This window comes from Mustela nigripes, chromosome 13 (genome assembly GCF_022355385.1).
Source record: "Mustela nigripes isolate SB6536 chromosome 13, MUSNIG.SB6536, whole genome shotgun sequence".
Classification (NCBI taxonomy): domain Eukaryota; kingdom Metazoa; phylum Chordata; class Mammalia; order Carnivora; family Mustelidae; genus Mustela; species Mustela nigripes.
The window spans coordinates 107,089,318-107,111,558 of record NC_081569.1 but is presented as its reverse complement, the minus strand read 5'-3'; the positions used below and the strand labels follow the sequence as shown (position 1 = coordinate 107,111,558).

General features: G+C 42.8%; 1 protein-coding gene across 1 annotated transcript in view; it reads right to left on the bottom strand.

Moving 5' to 3' along the window:
- The window catches only part of PRKCH (protein kinase C eta), a 224,408-nt gene that overhangs the window by 50,254 nt on the left and 151,913 nt on the right, over nt 1–22,241 (bottom strand). The window contains exon 10 of the mRNA XM_059373336.1: nt 21,132–21,286. Within this exon, the coding sequence (XP_059229319.1) occupies nt 21,132–21,286 (155 nt within the window). The remainder of the gene's footprint in view (nt 1–21,131; nt 21,287–22,241) is intronic.

The following is a 22,241-nucleotide window of genomic DNA, read 5'->3' as shown; positions in this document are numbered from 1 at the left end:
TGTCACCTAGGGCGGAAAAATAAAGCCGTAGCATGTGGACACCTCTTTGCAGGGTGACTGTGCAGTATACTGTCCAAAATGGGACTCTGCGGATGAAAGGGGGTCTGGGTGAGGAGGTCACAAGACCCAACTGGGACTTCTCTGGGCAAACTAAGACATGGGGGCTGACGATGTCTTTCCCCAGGTCAGTGAATCAAAGTTGACATTCGGCTTTTGTTGAAAGTACTTGTTCTTCATTGAATTCTTCTCACGGTGAACTCCTTGCTGAGTTTTTAATCTTAAGAATTAATTCTCAGAAAGTACGGTAGCTTGAGTTTCTCTGGTAAATTGTCAGTTCTAGAGCTGAACTCTTTAAATACAGTGTGACACAGGCCACCCTTTCTAGGTTACAGGTCAAGGGAGATACCATGGAACTATCTCACGCCTGGTAATAAGCCCTCGCCTCTCCCTCTTTTTGGATGAACACAGAATGTGAAAATACACAACGGCTGCAGGGAAGAGGACAAAGGACAGCCAGCCCCTCAGACGGACTTCTGAGGGAAAGTGCTTCTTAACATATTTACTTCCTCTGGTGGTGCCACAGCACAACGATTACCCTCAGCCTTCCTGGCCATAAAAGCTTCAGTTTTTCCCATTCTTGCTGCCAAAGCTGAAATGCCAAGAAATGCTGGGAACTGTGATTATACACACTTCATATTTTACATTCTGAAACCCCAAGGAATAAGCTGTGGAGAACAGAGTCCTGTTTCTTCGATGGTAGCGGAACAGATACTGCACTCAAGCTCCGTCCAGCGGGGCCGAGTATTTGCATGGGGAGAAACAAACAAAGACCTCACAGACTCTTCCAGTCTGTGTATACCTTCCTGGCATCCATGGCAGGCCTTGGCTAACTTTTCTCATTTATTTCTTTTTTGTTGTTGTTATTTTTTAACTTTCTGAATTACTCAACCAGATTCTTCGGGGGGGGGGGGGGGGGGGATCACTACCCCACATAGAAGTCAGTCATAAAAACTCAGTTACCGCCTTTGACGGGTTTGAACCTGTCTGTTCCCAGATGAGGAAACAAAACTGTACTGTTCTTTGGGCCCAAATCGTATCCCTTTCCTCTGTGGGGCAGTCAAGTGGCCGGCCAGCAGCCTGCAGATTTCACTGTGTCAAAACTGGTTTCCCCAGCTGTAAGTTAATTTCACGGCCACGGCCACGGCTACGGCTCAATTTTCCCAATTCCACCCTCTAGTGTGGGAGTTAAAACAAACTAACACAAAAGCAAAATAGGCTTCCTTCCCGCCCTCCACGAATTAATGCAAGAGCCGCAGGTACCCCGGGAAGGGCTGGCAATGACAAGACCTGTTCTTCCAAAGGGTGAATGTCCTGACTCACTATCACCTGCTGTCCTCTATTGCTCATACTCCTATACCTTTGTCAAAGGAGTGTTAAAATCCTCACGAGGTGAACTTGGGAGGGGCAAGGCTTCTTACTGCTTGGATTAAAGGAAGATTTAATACTCACTTCTTGCTTAATTTGCACGATTGGGATGCCTCTACAGGTTCCCTGTGCTCCAGAGACCGGAGCATACGCAGGGTTTCTCCTCCTCCCCTGGGGCAGCGCTCGCTCCACACGGCCTTGCAGAGAAAGGCTGAGAAGCTCCTGGGTAGACCAGCAAGCCCCTTGTGCGGGAAGGCAGGCACCAGCCAGCCAGGGTGGAAGTTATGTGCTGCTGCTCCTTAATCCAGTTATAAATAACAGCTGATGCAACTGCTCTACGTGTAGGGCTGGAAATAAATTTCTCTTTGTGGCTATGTAACTGCAATAAACTTTTATAAGCCTGTTACATGATCTGAACAAACCAGCACAGTTTCTCTAACAAGAGCAGAATTCTTTGCAGGTTTGAACCCTCACCCACACACCCTTCCCTGAAAAGAAAAGGAGGCTCAGCTGCTACCTTTTTTATACTTTAGAGCTGGTCTTTCTAAAGACTTAGGAAAAACCTCTGTTCTTCCAGCGTATCCAATAGCACCATTTGTCTTTCCACAGGAAACAGTCAAACACGGAGCTGGTATACGCACAAGGCATTTGTGAAAGGACATATAGGAAATGGGTAATGGCTTGCCTTGAGAAAAACAAACTGGGAGGCAGGATTTAGCATCCCTGTAATCTTTTTAGAAGAGCTATACATTTCTCCTTTTTTTATCACATGTATGCATTATGTCATCTAATTAAATGACACTGACATTCCTCTCCATTTTCTCAGATTAAATAATACCTTGTTTACACCCATTGTCATATCACTTTTCTCTCCCTGTGCATTCCCCCAGACATGTGTTGGCTCACTTGCTAGAAATAAAAGCGAAATGAAGAAATAAGAAATAATGCTATGTCCTGCACCAGAAACTGAGGGATACCAAATGAAAAAGAAAAATCAAAGCAAAGTTCCGGATGCGAGTCCTGACAGAGCCATGACAACTGAGAGAAAAAGTGTGCGTCCTTTGGCTTTTTACTCTGTGCTCTCCTGGACATCCTGGACAACACCCCTTCCCTCTGACAATTCCCTCTCAGGCCCCATCAAGAGATTTCTCCTCATCTTTGGTGTATCTCTTTTTGTTTTCTCTTATTTCTTTAAAAAAAAAAATTGTTCTCAAAAATCACAAGAGTAACACAATTGCACCACCAGCAGTGATACGATATGAAGACACATAAAAAATTAATAACTGGGGCACTAGGGTGGCTCAGTCGTTAAGCATCTGCCTTCTGCTCAGGTCATGATCCCAGGGTCCTGGGATCAACCCCCACATGGGGCTCCCTGCTCTATAGGAAGTCTGCTTCTCTCTCTCCCACTCACCCTGCTTGCATTCCCTCTCTTGCTATGTCTCTCTGTCAAATAAATAAACAAAATATTTAAAAAAAACTAAACCACAAAAACTGTCCACCCCATCCCAAACAGCTTTGTTTCCGTTCTTCTGCAACTTTCCCCACACATATATCTATGTTCAGATGGCTTTTGCTACTTCTTTAGTACAGAAAAAATGGGACTGAAATGAGCATACATACTACTCTTTAACTTCTTTCTTTTTCACTTATTTATCTGTCAGAGACAATTTCCTGCTACCCCCACCTCTCGCCATCCATAAATGAAGATCTAACTCATTGTTTCTTTTCACAGTTGCACAGAATTCCACAGAATGGGTATGTCATGATTGGGCTCAGTCATTTCCTTACTGAATCTGCCTACCTCTTCAATGGATTCACTGTTCAAGTTTTTTCCCTAATCACTTTTCCTCCTTAGTACTGATAACGTGCATGCAGCATTAACTGAGACCAGACCATAAGCAAGCCCTGCGAACTAAAAGCTCACAGTAATCCCCAGGACAGGTGGCACTGTTATGCCCATGCTGTATATTAGGAAATGAAGACTTAGAGAAATTAAGAGTTTATCTGGAATCACAGAGCTGGTACAGGGTGGAAGTAAGCTTCCAATCTGAGTTTGATTCCAAAGCCTTGCACTTCCCTAAAGCCAATAATGCCTCATTCTCATACTGCTGCCATGCAACCAGACTAGAGTCTGGTCACCGTCTCAAAGGTTAGCCTGGCATTTACGACTCTGAGATGGATCATTTGATTAGGAGTTCCACAGGTCTCTCTAAATTGAGGTGTTCATATCTTCGTCTCCCCAGGCCCACACCTGGACTCATTGTGTCTTATCTCTGGCAATTCACCCTGGAGCAAGGCTCTGATCGACCTGAGTGAAAAGTGCCCACCTTTTCAGAGTGGACAACAACTAGGGGTCCCTCATTCCTGGGTTCATGACTACCTCCTCTGTTTTATATGCACAAAGAGGCTGACAGCTATACTATAAAGGTAGGCAGGTATTACATTCTTTTAAGATCTACATGGAAGGAAACCTTGAATGCTCTATCTTGACATCCTACAACTAACTTCCCAGCATGCCTGCTACTCCAATAGTCAGCATGAACAAAATACAATTAAAGCCCAAATCTGACCTGGGAGAGGCAACACGAGTGTTCATATTAGTTTAATCAATTACTACTTCAGATACTTCTGGTTTGACAAGAGAAGAAGAATATAACAAGTCAACTGGATATTGGCTCAAGAATCTAGAATAAAAAAATTACACGGATGGCTAATGATTGCTCAGAAATCAGTGACTGCAACAAGAGAGCCAGAATAAATGACACACCACATCACTAGGATTTTCCTTCTTTGACAGGTAAACTACACTGGAAGATCCAGATTGTTTTCAAATATCTGAAGGGCTTTCTTGTAGAGATCTGCGTTTTTCCCCTTTACTCCATCAAGGTGGTCCAGAACCAATGAACAGATGATACAGGGAGACCCTGTTCGAGCAAGTATAAAAGTGAAATTTCTAACAGTCACAGGTGCCTAGAAGTGGAGGTAACAAGCTACTCTCTGTTTGGAGGTGCTTAAGCATAGAAAAAAAGGACCACTTGGGAGGTTGTTAAACATTCATGCTTTGAAAGAGAAGAGCATATAACATTGAACTCTCTTCCAACTGAGACTCTAGAATTTTATCAGTGGGATATGGGAGAGGTAAGTTTTGATGAGTATCAAAAATGGTGTAGCATGGCGATTTTGTATGTGAAAGAGAAGGTCTGAATGGGTACTCTGGAGGCTAGAGGAGCTGTGCCAAGGGAGGAAGGAGAACCAAAAGGCCACACACACTGCCACCTCCCCACCGTGTGCACCACGCACACACCTCCAGACCCACATCACTCAGTGATGTCATTCTCCAGAGTGTGCAGCAGCTTGCCTGTCCATTTTCACTCACTTCTCTTTGCAACTGAACCCCGAAACTCATCAGTGTCTGAGCGTTTTTGTCAAACACTAACAAGCCACCTACACCAAGTTAGGAAGTCTCCTAATACATAAAATTCTACATTTGCAAGACAATGGAAAAACATCCGCCTTCAAGCACACATTGCACACCATGTGTCTATCAAGACAAGACCTCTTGTCTATCAAGAGGTAAACTCTCCGCTTGGCTATTTATCCTGCCAGGCTTAAGTACTGGGATCTAGGAGAAGGATTTGGTCTTAACACATCTGAAAACATAGCTCCAAGACTAATACACATGGCTCAGTGAACTGAAAGGTTCACTGATTAGGTGACACAGCCGTCACCTAATCCTCAGCTGTTCCCTCACATCAGTCCATTGCATTTTCAACTCCAGCAGGTGCTACTCTCATCTGGGTTGAAATCATTTCCATGTAGATTTTGCACTGTCAAGCCAAGTAGTTGCAGAGCGCCTTGCTTAATGTAATAGAAGTCATTAAAACACTGAATACATGTGTAAATGAAGGGACTGTATAGACTGTTTACGTGCCCCTCCAATTCGTGTTGAAGCCCTAAGCTTATAATGTGATATTTGGAGACAAGGCCTTTGGGAAGTAGTTAGAGTTAGATGAGGTCAGGAGGAGGGGGCCCTCATGATGGGATTAGTGCCCTTGCAAGAAGAGATTCTAGAAAGCCTGCCTCTTCTCTTTGTCCTGCCTTGAGATGAAGCAGCAAGAAGCTGTTGTGACAACGTGCAGGCCTTTTCACTGAGCAGAACCTCCAGGAATCTGGTTCTAGGGAAAGAATCCAAAACTGATCCAATAGATGGATCCAACAGATAAAATAGATTATAAGAATATACATCATTATTAATAATAGTAAATCAACTTAAATGTACTGTGAATTAAGTAGGCCCACCTGACAGACCATTCTGCATGCATCACTTAGTATTAGTTAAAGATGAATGGGTAAAGAAGATGTGCTGTATAAATACAATGGAATATTACTCAGCCATCAAAAAGAATGAAATCTTGCCATCGTCAATGATGTGGTTGGAGCTAGAGAGTATTATGCTAAGCGAAATAAGTCAGAGAAAGACAAATACCGTATGATTTCACTCATATGTGGAACTGAAGAAACAAAGCAGATGAACATAGGGGAAGGGAAGGAAAAATAAAATAAGATGAAAACAGAGAGGGAGATAGACCATAAGAAACTCTTCACTGTAGAGAACAAACTGAGGGTTGCCGGAGGCGGGTGGGAGGATGGGGTAACCGGGTGATGGACATTAAGGAGGGGCCTTGATGGAATGAGTGCTGAGTGTTACATCCAACTGATGAATCACTAAATTCTATCCCTGAAACTCATAATACAGTATAAGTTAACTAAATTGAATTTAAATTTAAAAATTTAAAAAAAGAATGTAGGCAACTTTAATGGTAAGGGAAAATGGTTATAACATATTAAGTAATTAAAATATCAGGTTAAGAATGTTTATATAGTATGACTTCAACTTTTTTCCTTTTTAAAAAAGTAAACACATTTAAAAATTTTAAGAAAATAGATCAAAAGAAAACTGGTTATCCTTCAGTGGTAGGTGTAGAGGTTATTTCATCTTTATTTTTTGTATTTTAAATTTTCAGCAGTTACTGTATGTTACTTTTATAATTAGAAAGGTGAGAATAAATTTTATTTAAAAAATTTAAAATACAGGGGAAAATCATTGCTCTCATTAATGAATATATACACCATGAAAACGACATGCATGTTTTCATGAGTAGAATAGTTTTGTACAGCCTAGTTTGAAGATACAGCCGCTTAAACTTTAGGGTGTAATATTCAGTATCTTACACATACTATAGAAAAGTGACATCACTGGGTTTCCTACCTCACTCTACAATGTCCAGTTTATAAAATGACTGTGAAAAAGTTATTACCTTTACTTTTAGCTGAAAGGCATAAAACTTGAAATTGATACATAGTGAAGTCCTCTGAATAGAGCAGACAGAGTGAACGTAATTCTGAAAGGGATTAGCATCACCTTAAGCAAAAAGCATACAACTTCTAAGTCATCAAATATAGAGATGTGATAGAAGAAATCATGGCAGGGATCATTGCAGTTTCTCAAACTTAAGTACTGCAAGGCCCCTTTCTAAAGAACCTTTGAAGAAGCACTGACCAAGTCTTTTCCTATGAAATAACTTTCCTTTGAGAATTATAATCGCAAGGAAGAACTGTATCCTTATAACAGGTGAAAGAATTTTTTATATTATCAAAATGAAAATTCAAGTTTTAAATTTCTTAAAGAATTAGAACAATCAGTTGAAAACCACAAGGATGGATTCTCCAGTGCCCTTTTCAGTAAAGCAAATTCTCAGAAGGCTTTCATTTGCGAAAAGACACTACCTTCAATTCTGAGCAAATCATGGGCTTGGATTTTTGTAATGCTGGAGACAGACGATGAATGGGCCGGACAGGCGAGTTCCCTGCCCTCATGAAGCGGCCTGTATGAAGAGACACACAGGCCAGGAAAAGTGTGAGGGGGAGGGTATTACAGGAAACCAAGAGAGCAGTCGGGATAGGAACCTAAGCTAGCTCGTGTTCAGGGGTGAAGAGTCTGGGAAGTTTCCTAGCGGAGGTGACTGAGCTGAGACCGCTCAGGTTGACAGGAGTTAGCCTGGCAGAGAAGGCAGAGAGCATTTGGTGCACCTGCCAAGACCTGTCGGTTGAGGGAACTTGGCATCTTCATGGATTCAGAACTGTCGTGGGGCTGCAAGAGTTCCATCACATACTGTGTGGCCTTGAACACGTTATTTTACTTCCCAGAACCTCATGTTTCCTTATGCGTAAAATTGGAATAATTCCATCTGCCTTGGAGAGATGTCCTAAGAGGTTACAAATTCATTAAGTAGAAGCTCCTTACAGAGACATTTATCCTTAGAGAGAAAGGCTAAGTTCACGTGGGTGCTATTCTGTATCGCAGAACCAGCTGGGGTCCCTTCCCTCCACTCTGCCCTGGTGCACCCTGCTCCAGCCCACTCTTCTCTCTGCCACTCCTTGACTCTGCAGAGCACACTCCCCTCCCGATGGCTCTGTGTTCTTGCCATTCCTTCCACCCAGAATGTTTTTCCCGCAGATATTAACGCAGAGCTTGCTTCCTCATGTCCTTAGGTCTCTGCTCAACTCCGCAAATATTCTGTTCTCTCTGAACCTTATCTACCCCTTACACCACTTTCGCTCCATAGAATTTATTGCCCTGACATTCAATACATTCACTTTTTGTTTATCTGACTACCTGGGCTAGAATTTGAGCTCCTTGAGAACATGGGGTTTTGTGTGATTTGTTTCCAGAGCTTAGCACAGTGCCTCACACATGGTAGAGGCTTAACACATATGTGTTAAAGGATTGAAAAAACACCCCTGGCTTGAGGGAAGGCGTTTCTTTGGCTCTCTTTTACTCTCTGGGGACCCGACATAAAGCTTTGCACTGAGTAGGCATTTCATAAACACTTCTCGAACTGAACAACTGAACCACTTTTTACAAATGTTCACTTGATACCTAAGGACTGAGTGACTGTATTTTTATCGCTTAGCAGATAAATCCAGGATTGTATTTAATTATAATGAAGCAATAGGCTGATCAATCAATTTGCTGTGGAGAAGAACAATGCTGGTGGTCTGATTTCATCAGTGAGTAGAATCAATTAACAGATTTATCCATTAGTTCCAAAGAACCACAGTCCCTGTTGATGCAAAAGGTCAAGTGCGGATGAGGTATGCCGGGATCAATATTCTGATTTAATAAGTACAGAAAGTGAAGTACAGAAACAAAATGTTTCAGAATTTCTTTCTGCCATTAATCTGGGTCCTTTGAGAAACTGCATTGCCGGGACTAAGCTGCCAGGAGATGGGCTCCAGTAATGGTCCAAAAAAAGTTCTTGAATCTCCCCTCAAATGAAAAACCAAAAATTTGCTTCAGTACCAGAAAAGGTAAATCCCAAATGAGTTCCCAGCTGCTCCCCCCATACATTAGAGAGTTGAAATTTAAACAAAATGCAAAAACATAGTCTCCACGTCTTACAATCTGTCCCGTATGCTCCGGGGCTTCTTTAGGAAACTACCTTAAGGATTTAGGGTAAGTATGTGGTTAGTACACTAGCTATACACAATTTCAAAATATTGCTAAAATGCAAATAAAATGATTTGGTCTGAAAGGAAATCACAAATTTAGTTTCCTATAAAAAGACCAGTCTTGAGTCTGCTTCTCCCTCTGACTTTCTCCCTTCATGCTTTCTCTCTCAAATGAATAAATAAAATATTAAAAAAAAAAAAAAAAGGCGCCTGGGTAGCTCAGTTGGTTAAGTGACTGCCTTCAGCTCAGGTCATGATCCCGAAGTCCCGGGATTAAGTCCCACATCGGCCTCCCAGCTCCATGAGGAGTCTGCTTCTCCCCTCTCATGCTCTCTCTCACTCTCTCAAATGAATAAATAAAATGTTTAAAAAAAAAAAAAAAGACCAGTCTTCAGAGGGTTGATATTTATAAGCTACAACTCCAATTTCAGTCAAGAATTCTTGAGGAACTGTCTTGAGAATAAATTCAGCCCAAGCCTCTGCTACAAAGAAAACCCAAATTGGGGCGCCTGGGTGGCTCAGTAGGTTAAGCCTCTGCCTTTGGCTCAGGTCATGATCTCAGGGTCCTGGGATTGAGCCCCGTGTCAGGCTCTCTGCTCATGAGGAGCCTGTTCCCCCCACCCACCCACCCCGCTCTACCTGCCTTTTTGCCTACTTGTGATCTCTGTCAAATAAAGAAAATCTTAAAAAAAATAAAAAAAGGAAAGAAAACACAAATCAGCTGATAGCATGTATACAAGGAATAACTTCTTATATTGACATGGCATGTTTCAAAGAGCTTTCACACTTTCACTTTCATGTGATCTGAGCTTCATCTATACCCTGCAGGGAAGCCATGTAGTGCACAGACAGGCAAAGGGGCTCAGAGCATTCTGCAACCTGCCCACATCTCCCGGACCAGCAGGAATCAGGGCTGGGTCTGGAGCCCACATCTTCTGAAAACCAATCCCAGCATTCTTTCAGTTGAAAGCACATATAAGTAATCCTTTTCTATTCCCTTATAGCACTGTAATTTAAATGGAATTGCACTTTAGCTACACTGATTCTAAATGATGCAATATATCAAAAAATTTTGCAAGCCCCAGAGCCAAATTTAGGCAGATTTATAATGGGGTCTAGTTTCCTAGGGTTCTGTCCTTGGCTCACCATTCCATTTAAGACACTCTTGTTGGGTGATGTCATCTGGTCCCCATAATCTGAACTAAGAGCTATGTCGTGATGACTTGTATGTATTCCAGCCCATCTTTTTCCTCTCAGCTTCAGACTCATATCCACCTGCCCATTTCACATCTCCATGGGAACGTGTCTCAGGTACCTGACATATTATTTTTCTATGTCTCATCACCTTCCACTTCTGCCAAGATGTCTTCCTGCGCTCATGATCTCTCCCAGATAATGGCAGCATCACGCATTCAACCTTCTGACTGAACACCTAGAAATGACCCCAGGTTTCTCCTCCACCTCCTGGACCCACCCAGTCACTAAGGTTTGACTGCTGTTCTTGCTCCTATCTCTTCATCTTACGCCCTTCTCCTCAGCGCTCCCACCACCATCTTGGTTCAGGTCCTCATTATTATCTAACTTGGAACACTGCAATAGTCTCAAATTCAACCCCCGCTGCTACCCACATGTCCATGTCTGTATGCTCCCTCCCCAAAATAAATATGAAGCATAAGTCCACTCAAGTCAGGAAAGCTGCTGGAAACGCCTCAAAGATTCTTCTTCACCTACTACCCAAAACTCAAATTCCCTGGCATGGAATTTCTGTCTGACACTGTGAGTTTCCTATCAAATAACTATCCTGCCCCATTTTTCCTTAATAAGAAAACCCTGGGGGTGCCTGGGTGGCTCAGTGGGTTAAAGCCTCTGCCTTCAGCTCAAATCATGATCCCAGGGTCCTGGAATCGAGCCCCACATCGGGCTCTCTGCTTGTCAGGGAGCCTGCTTCCTCCTCTCTCTCTGCCTGCCTCTCTGCCTACTTGTGATCTCTGTCAAATAAATAAATAAAATCTTAAAAAAAAAAAAAAAAAGAAAAGAAAAGAAAACCCTGATCTGTGGCTGGAACATGGCCACATAATGATTTCCTAGCCTTCACTGTAGCTTGGTGTAGTCATGGGACCAAGTTCTGGCCAATTCCTTGGTAATGTGTGGAATTTCAGGCTCTTTAAAGAGAGCTAACTCAGCTGGGAGACGTGTTCTTTGTGCTTCTTACTGCCTGGAATGAATACAGAGATGACTCTGGAAGCTTTAGCAAACACCTTGGGCCAGCAGGTGGCCTTGAAGATGGCTGAACAGAAGAGATAGAAATCTCAGGACCCAAATGACTCCATGGAGCTTTCGTGGCACAGCTGGACTGCCTACTTCCAGACTTTTTATGGGAGAGAAAAATACATTTCTAACTGGTTTGAGGCACCATCATATCCCATTTCCTATTACAGGCAACAGCACCCAATTGTAAGTGATACAGAATTCAAATATCTCAAGAATGTTAAGCCTTTTCATAGCTTTGTTTCTGCCAACCCCTGGAGCTTTATCTTCCACCAGAGCTCCAAATTTAAGTTCCAAAATTCTTGTAGTTTTCCACTCCACCCACGTACTCACCATGAATTTTCATGCTTCTCCACTTCTGCTCAAGCTTGCCCCCTACCTAAATACCTTATTTCTGTTCAGGTTTAACTTTCATCACCTTCTACAGAAAGTTTGCCTAAACCACCCCGTTAGGGTAAGTGGCCCTTCTCTGTGCTCCCATAATATGCAGGCATACTCCAATTCTAGAACCCACATGCCTTTGTGGGCCATCTCTCCCAATCCACAGAAAGAGCCTCAAAGGGCAGATACCACATCTATTCCTTTGGTATTTATAACTCCTAATAAAAGTGGGAGCTCAGTAAATATGTTCTGAGCTTAACTGCATTTTCCTTACTGAAATAAGAGTGAACAGTATCAAATGCCTCTGAAGGTCCTGATTAGCTCCTCATGTCAGCAGTAAGTTAAAGGTTGAAACAAAATATTCTAACAGTTTTATTTTTCCTTTTTTAGCCCTGGGATGGAAAACAAATTATAGGTGAAAACATCCACCCTGAGAAGCAATTTACTGTTTGGATATTTCAGACTTGAAATTTCCTCATCTATAAAAGAGAACTTGGCATTCTCAGAGGCCTTGTCTGGCTCTAGTATTTTTATAATTCCATTGTTGAATATAAACGTATAAAATCGGACACAAGGAACTCACTGTGAATGGATAATTTGTTCCTCCAGCAACTGGCAGCAAAATGACCAGCCTTACCAAACTTTTAAATAAATTACTTACAAGGAGTGTCTTACGAAATCTTGAAGTCATCAGATGACAATGAACACTCTAGGATAATGAAATGCCTATTATGGGAGGCTATGCCTCCTAGACTCCAAGCTCATTGGCCTCCTTTAGAGCCCCAGAACTTGCCATGCTTCCTCCTGATACTGGGAACCGGCATTTGCTATTTCTTCTGTCTTAACTGTTCTTTCCATCTCTCTTCACTGGCCACCTCAGCTCAAGAGTCACTTCCTTAGAACACTCTTCTGTCTTTCTCTGACCACACTGAATTACTGTATTAGAAGTTCTCCCTCATTGCAATGCTCTCCTCTTCTTCACGGCATTGGCCACCACTGTGATTTTCTATTAGTATGATCATTTGATTGATATCTTTTTCCCTCACTAGACCACACCCTCCTCAAAGGAGTATTTTGGTTTTACTCATCATTGTACTCATATCCTTGGCAGAGAGTTGATGCTCAATAAACACTTGCTGAAGGGAGGAGAAAAGTGGCCAAGTTTCATTGGGAGAAACATCCAGCTATTCTAATAAGCTGGAAATCCTCTGAGTTCTCCTTCACATTTTTGAAAAACGTTCTTGAAGCCACTTTCTGGTGACAGTGGAAGGACAGGCACTGAATGAGCAATCGTGACAAGCTAAGAGAAGCAGCAGAAATGTGACTAAAAACATTTGGAGTTTTCGTAACAATCCTAGGTAAGGGCTCACAGACAAAATCGGATGCGAAAGTTACCAACGTATGGAGAATCCCATGGCTAGTGCATCCTAAAGAAACAGGGCCATATTGGAAAAAAAACAAATGATGATTTGTCGTTGTTTTCACAGCAAGCAGATCAAGGAAGAGTAGACTTATTTCTTGGAGAAGGAATGATTTTATTAAACGGCAAAGAGAGAACAGAGCTCCTAATCTCTCTTTCATCTTTATCTGAAAGGAAGATTTTTCTCACTAGAGTGAGTACAACAAATAAAAATATTGAAGTGAATTCCGATATAGGTGAGGTAACAGTAAGAGTCCAAAATTCCAGGCTCAAATGAAAGACATTTGAGGACCCTGACATTCTGCTGGTAAGAAATACTTAGGAGGGAGAAGTTCCTGGGAGATGGGAATCTTAACAGGTGTTGTAACAGATGTTATGGTTTCCAAGAGGGGGAGAGGTAGATATCAGAAAACAATGACTCAAGCATGTGATAGTCATCATTGACTGACCCATGCACAAATTGGTTGGAAAATAGATTAACTGAATTCATAGACATAGGAGGAATGCTTACAGAGGTGGCTCTCCAAACAAAAGTATGCTAATTTCAAATCACACAGATGTCTGAAGTCAGCAAGACATCTGATGGTCCTGAATGATATCCTTGATAAACAAGAGGCAGATGATATTAAAGACTGGTAAATCCCCCAGCTCCAGCAGCTGTTTTCAGAGATTAGCTTAACAGACCTTATCTTGGGGGGAGCTGGTCAATCTTCCCAAATTCTGAGTTTTTAAAAAAAAAATAGTCAAATGAGAGAGAGACTGTTCTCTCAAACTGAGGAGAACTCAAAGGTGATTTTCTTTAAAAGTTCATGTGCTACATTAAGCATACATGTAAAAGACAATATATTTCAGGTCTGGAGCCTCTGTGGGTTAGTTCCACATCTGGACAATGGGACAACAAAATCACCACAGCAAGCACGTGGGGCTTTAGGAGGAAACACTGATTACCATGCACATAGCATGCCAAGAAGTACACAGGGCACAAAGTGACCAGACTCATGGGTTCCAAGTGTGTATTAAAATGTACTATGTTCAAGTGTAAATGGTAAGGAGGAATCAATACTTGAACTGTGCTCTTCTATAAAGGCTTTTTCACAAAATTTGTTTTAGATACATTCTATGCCTTGTCAAAAACAGCAAATCCACTACGTGCTGGCTGGCTTTAGGGGTTTGGGGTTGAAATGTCAGTGATGGCTGAATTCCCCTTTAATACAGATTATGAAACATGATAGAAAATGGGGTCCTATAAAGCTGCAGGGCAGGTAAATGGGATGCATGCCCCTTTGTCTTCTAACTTTTCTGTAGGACTTGACTCTGAAAAAAGTCAATAGCCGTTGTAAATTATTCATGAGCTCTATCTGGGCTCCCAATCAGCCAACAAGCCCAGGACAAAGGAATGAATAGTCTTTTTTTCCCCTTAGCAAAGTGGCTCATTGACTGCTTACTTCCCAGCCCTTTTTTCTTGGTTTCTGGGCCATGGCAGCCCCAGACCTTCCAACCAAATGCAAAGGCCCAAACCCTGCTCTTGCTCTATCTCCAGGGAACTGGGCTTCTATTCCTCTATGAAATGCAAGTGAACACATCTGAGAATCAGGGTCAAGCGGAAAAGCACAGAAATGTAGCTGGCCTTTCTCCTTTCACATAAGGCTTGGCTGGCTAAGAGAGAGAAGAAGGTCAAGGAGCCTAAGGAACTTCTAAAGTCCTAATGGACAATGACTTACCCATGGTACCATCTTTGTAACTTGCTGAAAAATAAAAACCTGCCCTGACAACAAACAAACAAATAAACAAATAACCACGCCCCCATAGGCATACCTCAGAGATACTGCAGGTTCTGTTCCAGACAGAGATGTCTGAAAACAAGTAAATACATTTTTTGCTTTCCCAGTGCACATAAAAGCTATGTTTACGCTACACTGTAGTCTATTAATTGGCAGTAGCATTATGTCTAAAAAAACAATGTACGTATTTTAACTTTAAAATACTTTATTGCTAAAAATGCTAACCAGCATCTGAGGTTTCAGCAAGCTGTAATCTTTTTGCTGCTGGAAGTTCTTGCCTCTGGGATGATGATTCCTGACTGATCAGGGTGGTGGTTGCTAAAGGCTGGATTGGCTGTAAAAATTTCTTAAAATAAGGCAACAATGGAGTTTGCCACATTGATTGACTCTTTCTTTCATGAACCATTTCTCTGGAGCTTGTGATGTGATCCGATAGCATTTTTATCCACACTAGAGCTTCTTTCAAAATTGACTCAGTCCTCTCAAACCCTACCCCTCCTTTATCAACTAAGCTTGTGTCCTATTCTAAATCCTTTGTGCTCATTCCAACAATCCTCATGGCATCTTCATCAGGAGTAGATTCCATCTGAAAAAACCACTTTCTTTGCTCATGCAGAAGAAACAACTACTCATCCATTCAAGCTCGATTATGAGATCGCAGCAATTAGTCCCATCTTCAGGCTCCACTTCTAATTCCAATTCTCTTGCTATTTCCACATCTGCAATGATCTCCTCCACTGAAGCCTCAAAGCCTCAAGGTCATCATCCATGAGGGTTAGAAGCCACTTCTTCCAACTCCTGCTCATGCTAATATTTTGACCTCATCCCATGAATGTTCTTAATTGCATCTAGAATGGTGAATACTTTCCAGAAGGTTTTCAACTGACTTTGCCCAGATCCATTACAGGAATCACTATCCATGGCAGCTATAGTCTTTATGGAATGTATTTCTTAACTAATAACAATTGAAAGTCAAAATGACTCCTTGATCCATGGGCTGCAGAATGGATGCTATGTTTGCAGTCAACAAAAACAACATTCATTTCATTGTACATCTCCATGAGAGCTCCTGGGTGACCAGGTACACTGTCAGAGCAGTCATATTTTGAAGGGATTCTTTTTCTCTGAGCAGCAAGTCTCAAAAGTAGGTCTAAAACATTCAGTAAACCATGTTGTAAGCAGATGTGCTGCTACAGAAGCTTTCTCATTCCATTTATAGAGTCTACAGTCAGAGTAGATTTAACATAATTCTTAAGGGTCTGAGAATTTTTGGAATGGCCCATGAGCATTGGCTTCAACTTAAAGTCACCAGCTGCATTGGCCCCTAACAAGAGAGTGAGCCTGTCCTTTGAAGCTTTGAAACCAGCATGAACTTCTCTTTTCCACCTCAGAAAGTCCTAGATGATATCTTTTCCCAAAATAAGGTTGATTTGCCTACATTGCAAATCTGTTATTTAGTGCATTCTCCTTCACTAATGATCTTAGCTAGGCCTTCTGGACAACTCACTGAAGCTTCTGTATCAATATTTGGGGCTTCACCTATACTCTGATGTTTATGGAGACGGCTTTGCTCCTTAAGCCTCAAGAACCAACTTCTGTGCTCCACATCACTTGGCATCAGGGAAATACAAATCAAAACCACAATGAGATACCACCTTTCTCTGTGGAGAAAGGGGAACTCTCCTACACTGTTGGTGGGAATGCGAGCTGGTGCAACCACTCTAGAAAACAGCATGGAGGTTCCTCAAAAAGTTGAAAATAGAGCTACCTTATGACCCAGCAATTGCACTACTGGGTATTTACCCTAAAGATACAAATGTAGTGATCCGAAGGGGCACCTGCACCCGAATGTTTATAGCAGCAATGTCCGCAACAGCCAAACTATGGAAAGAACCTAGATGCCATCAACAGATGAATGGATAAAGAAGATGTGGTACACATACACAATGGAATACTATGCAGCCATCAAAAGAAATGAAATCTTGCCATTTGCAACGACGTGGATGGAACTAGAGGGTATTATGTTGAGAGCGAAATAAGTCAATTGGAGAAAGACAACTATCACATGATCTCCCTGATATGAGGAAGTGGGGATGCAACATGGGGGGTAGAAAAAGAACAAATGAAAAAAGATGGGATTGGGAGGGAGACAAACCATAAGAGACTCTTAATCTCACAAAACAAACTGAGGGTTGCCAGGGGAAGGGGGGCAGGGAAAGGGTGGTGGGGTTATGGACATTGGGGAGGGTATGTGCTATGGTGAGTGCTGTGAAGTGTGTAAACGTGGCGATTCACAGACCTGTACCCCTGGGGCTAATAATACATTATATGTTTATTAAAAAAAATTAAAAATTAAAAAATTAAAAAAAAAAAACAACTTCTGCTAGCTTCAAATTTTTCTTCTGCAGCTTCCTCACCCATCCCAGCCTTCACAGACCTGAAGAGAGTGAGGGCCTTGCTCTGGATTAGGCTTTGGCTTAAGGAAATGTTGTGGCTTGTCTGATATTCTACCTAGACCACTCAAACTTTCTCCAAGGCTGTTTTGCTTTCTTATCATTCATCTGTTCACTGGACTAGCACTTTTGATTTCCTTCAAGAACTTTCGCTTTGCATTTACCACTTGGCTGACTGGTGCAAAAGGCCTAGTTTCCACCCTATCATGGCTTTCAATATGCCTTCCTCACTGAGCTTAATCATTTCTAACTTTTAATTTAAAGTAAGAGACACGGGACTCTTCTTTTTCACTTGAACACTTACAGAGGCCACAGTAGGGTTATTAACTAGAACAACGTCAATATCATTGCACTCAGGGAATAGGGAGGCCCAGGGAAGTCTCAAGAGAGATGCTGGAATGACTGGTCAATGGAGAAGTCAGAACACATGTATCCGTGAATGAAATTTGCTGTGTCGTGGGGGTGCAACTCATGACACCCCAAAACAATTACAATGGTAACATCAAAGGTCACTGATCACAGATCACCATAACAAGTACAATGATAGTGAAAAAGTTTGAAACATTCCTAGATTACTAAAATGTGACAGACACAAGTTGAGCAAATGCTTTTGAAAAAATGGCACTGGTAGATTTGCTCAACACAGGGTTGCTGCAAACCTTCAATTTATTCATACACACACACAGATATAGATTTATATATGTATACATGTACATAAAACACAGTATCTGTGAAGTTCAGTAAAGCAAAACACTGTAAAATGAGTGTCCCTGTATTTGGATAGGTCAGAGGCATCATCCTCAAGATCATTTTGGCTCTGATAAGGGCCATCCAAGGACATGTCTGATAAACAAGTCTATCTGATGCTCCCCAGGTTCTCTCTGTGCTCTCTGGATCAAATTCACACCTTGGGTGACCCAACTGTGCCCTTTACTGTGTGTGAGTCCCAAGGACTTGGTTTTCACAGGCTTATCCTTAAGACTCTGCTCTCAGGCCAGTAACCTGAATGGAATTAAATTATCCTGTGAAATAAATCCACAGGATAAAAATAGCTTTCGAATCTATCCTAATTAAATGTGTCCCCTTCAAAGTCAACCATATCAGTTAGAGCCTGCATCTGGGATTCAAGCTGAAGAGTAAATTAAATTCTCAAAATTAAACCACAAATGCCAAGAATTTAAATAAAATTTCTCAAGATGTGGCCTGATACAGCTCCACAGAAACGACATCAGGTTACAGTGTCCACCCTCCTTTCCAGACCGATGAAGCAAGCAGAATGAGAAGCGATCACATCCTACACACGAAAGGAAGTCCACTGCCTCACAGCTGCGTAACATGGTGCTTGAGTAAAGCCCCTAAGGATTCAAGAAGATGAGTTGTTGTGTTTTTTTTTTTTTTAATGATTTTATTTATTTGACAGAGAGAAATCACAAGTAGGCAGAGAGGCAGGCAGAAAGAGGAGGAGGGAGGCAGGCTCCCTGCTGAGCAGAGAGCCCCATGCAGGGCTCAATCCCAGGACCCTGGGATCATGACCTGAGCCAAAGGAAAAGGCTTAACCCACTGAGCCACCCAGGCGCCCCAAAAAGATGACTTTTGACCTTAGTGCTTTTCTCCACTGCTCTGGTTTGAGGTTTATGTCCCTGCCCTCCTACATGGGGCCGACCCAAATTCACAAGGTGAAATCCAAACTATAAGGTGCCTTTAAAAGGTGCTTCGGTCTTAAGGGGAGAACCCCTGAATGAGGTTAGTGCCCTCATAAAAGAGGCTCCAGAGAGTTCCCTGACCGTTCTGTCAAATACGGACATAGAGAGAAGACAGCCTTGACTAGATACCAGACCTGCTGGCACTCTGATACTGTGCCTCCAGAACAGTCAGAGACCAATTTCTGATGTTTAGATGCTCCCCACTCCCAAGTCTGTGGTGATTTGTTAGGCAGCCCAAAAGGACAAAGACACACACTCTGTGTTATTTTCATGAATAAAAGTTGCCCTATCACCAGCAGGGGACTAAGAAGCCCACTCTGGTACTCCGAGTCTGCAAGTCTCTCCTGAGGTGATGGGGTAGCCCAGTGGTTAAAGACACAGTTTGAGTTGTGGCTTTATGACTAGTTAACAGTGTGGTTATTAAGCCTTTCTAAGACTCAATTATTCACCTAAATAACACCAGTAAGGCTACTCTCATATCATAACAGTGCTAGGAGGATCAGGGAGATATGCAAGAGAAGAGTCAGTGTCGCAATACTCCATGTAGCTCTTGCTCCTGTTGTTAGTATTATTTTTTTGGATTTACAAGAGAAGTCCCTGTCAAGTGGGGAAGTCATAATTCTTAAAAATTAAATGTGAGGAAGGCTCTCTCTGGAGTAAGCAGAGCGGAGATGATAGATGGATGGATGGATGGATGCGTAAGCCACAGAGAGAAGAACAAAAGCAGAGCTCATGGCCCAGAGTCCCATGCTACCACCAGGAAGACCTCTGAACTCCCTCCAACATCAGACATTGGGTCAGCAACCTCCCCCACATCCTATACTGGGCAGGATGCTGTGGCAGGAGCAATCCCATGCTGGACCTGCCGGAACAGACAGCCTGGTCAAGAGGGCTTAGAGCACAGGCCATTGAAAGCCACCCATGCAGCATTGTGGCCAAACAATGAATGGAGAGTCCTGGCTACTTCGAAGCAGAGGACTCCTGCGGCTGGTATCCAGGCTGGTTTGGAACACTGCACCAGTACCCCTGCCCCCACCCGCTCCCCGGCCCGAAACCCTCCGGCCCCACAGCTGGGGCTGAGACAAAGGGCTATATCTAGTTGAGGTTTTAGGGCCCTGTGCTGAGAATTTACATTTCTGTATCCTACCTGTTGTACCCGTTTTGCTTTCTCTCTTCCTTCCTGACCAGCCCTGATGCATTCTTTCCTAGCCTTGCTCCCCTCTTCCTGTTCTGACTCCTAGGATATTTAAGAATATTCCTCTTTCAAAGTTCTCTTACACTTTTATCATGATGTCAATACGGTTCTGAGCCCACAAAACGAACAGCATTAGCAAGGCTAATAAAGAGCCAGTTTCAATAAGGGAATTCTTTACTTTGACATTCACGCTCCTGAGATAAAATGGTATTTTTTTCCTCAAAGGAAAGCAGCAATTGCATCTCAAGAGAAAGAAGGAGTTTATGTGGTGACTAAGTTACAGTGTCATTTAAAAGCAAGATACCAACCTCAGGGAACAAATGAGGAAGTTAAGAATAAACCCATCTAACACTCAACTATTGCATTTCCCACCTTACCTCATCTTGTGCCTGAATAAAGTTTCATCCACCTGTACCCCTTGCATTTTGAGATCTAACAATGGCAACCCGATTTTAAGTCCAAAATATATAGTATATGCAAAAGACTGTGTGCCATGAAATGGAATCGAATAATATTCAGGAGGGGATATAAATGATAACTTTTATCAAGCAGGACTGCTCATCCGTAGTTCACCTCTTAGCTCCTAGACTGGTAAGCTGCAGCCCCAAATGAATGAGATCCTCATCACAGTAATTAGGGCAACCAACAGCCATGCTCTTTGGTGTAGGTATGGATTCTGAAGATGGAATGGATCGCTTCCAGGGAAAACAGGAAAAAGCAACCATGGGTTCAGCACCTTGTAGAGTCTGGCTGTCTGAATTCATGGAGTCTCCGTGGAGCCACTGAAGCCAGACTCATGTGACCACATGGAGGCAGTTCCGGTTTCAAGAACACTAGGTTATTCATTTATTCTACCGGACACTCACACCTTTGCGAGTTTAATTCTAACAAAGTTTCAGATGATTACCAGGAAAAATGGAAGGGTGGATGAAGCCAGGAGGGCAAACAGGGGATCAATCAGAAGAGGGGTTACCAGAGACCAAAACTCACCGATAGATGATTCCTTTCTCGTGTAGGAACATGAGCGCTGAAATGATTTCTGCTGCATAGAAACGAGCTCGTGCTTCATCAAAACGACGAGACTTCTGAATGTGAAACATCAAGTCACCTCCATTCACAAATTCCATCACGAAAAACAGACGATCCTGGAGAAACACAAGAGAGAACCCAGCGTGGTGTAGCCGTTAGCCTAGAGCTTGGTCAACAGGCTACCCGAGGCTGCGGCAGGTCGTCGTCACGTGGATCTTGGAGGGAAATGCTCTGTCGGGGTCAGTGCGAGGCATGAGGGCTGTGGGACTGGACCCCTGGGATAGGGATGGGGCTGGGAAGTAACACCTGGATCTCCTTTAAGGAATTCTACACAGCTTTGATCTCCGCATTAAATAAAAAGTAGGAAAGCCTCAGGAGCCCCCGGTCCTCATTGCTGCTCTGCACCTTAAACACTGAGCAACCCCGAGCTTAATTTGTTTTTGGACATTCACCATTAGTAAAGTGAGAACAATGACGCTATCCCTAGCTGAATCATGGGGTTCTGGAAAGCGGAGAAGTGCAACACAAATGGAAAGGTACGTGCCTTTCCTCTGGAACATGCAGGGTTAAGCACAGAACTCAAGAGATGTCTAACAGGTCCTCACACTTGACCAGGGAACACACACGGAAAAAGGAAACCGTTTTAGACAAGTTTGGCCAACAGGAGTCTAACAACAACCTCCAAGTGGCTTCAACGTTCGAAATTCCATTCAGCCCAACAGAAAATTCCTGAGTCAGGAGTGGAAACGCGCAGAATAGCGCGATGCTGTCCACTTGGAAGGAGCTCTCATACCTGCTGATGAAATGGGCTCTTCAGGACACCTGAGGAGCTCATTTGGTTAAGCGTCTGCCTTCAGCTCAGGTCACGATCCTGGGGTCCTGGATCTGATCCCGAGCAGGGAGTCTGCTTCTCCCTCTGCCCCTCCTTGCTGCTCACGAGCTCTCATCTCTCTCTCTCTCTCTCTCTCTCATGTGTTCTTGCCTTCTCTCAAATAAATAAATAAAAATCTTTTAAAAAGGGATAGGGAGAGGGAAATGGGCTCTTAAGATTCCCCATGCAGTACGCTTAGT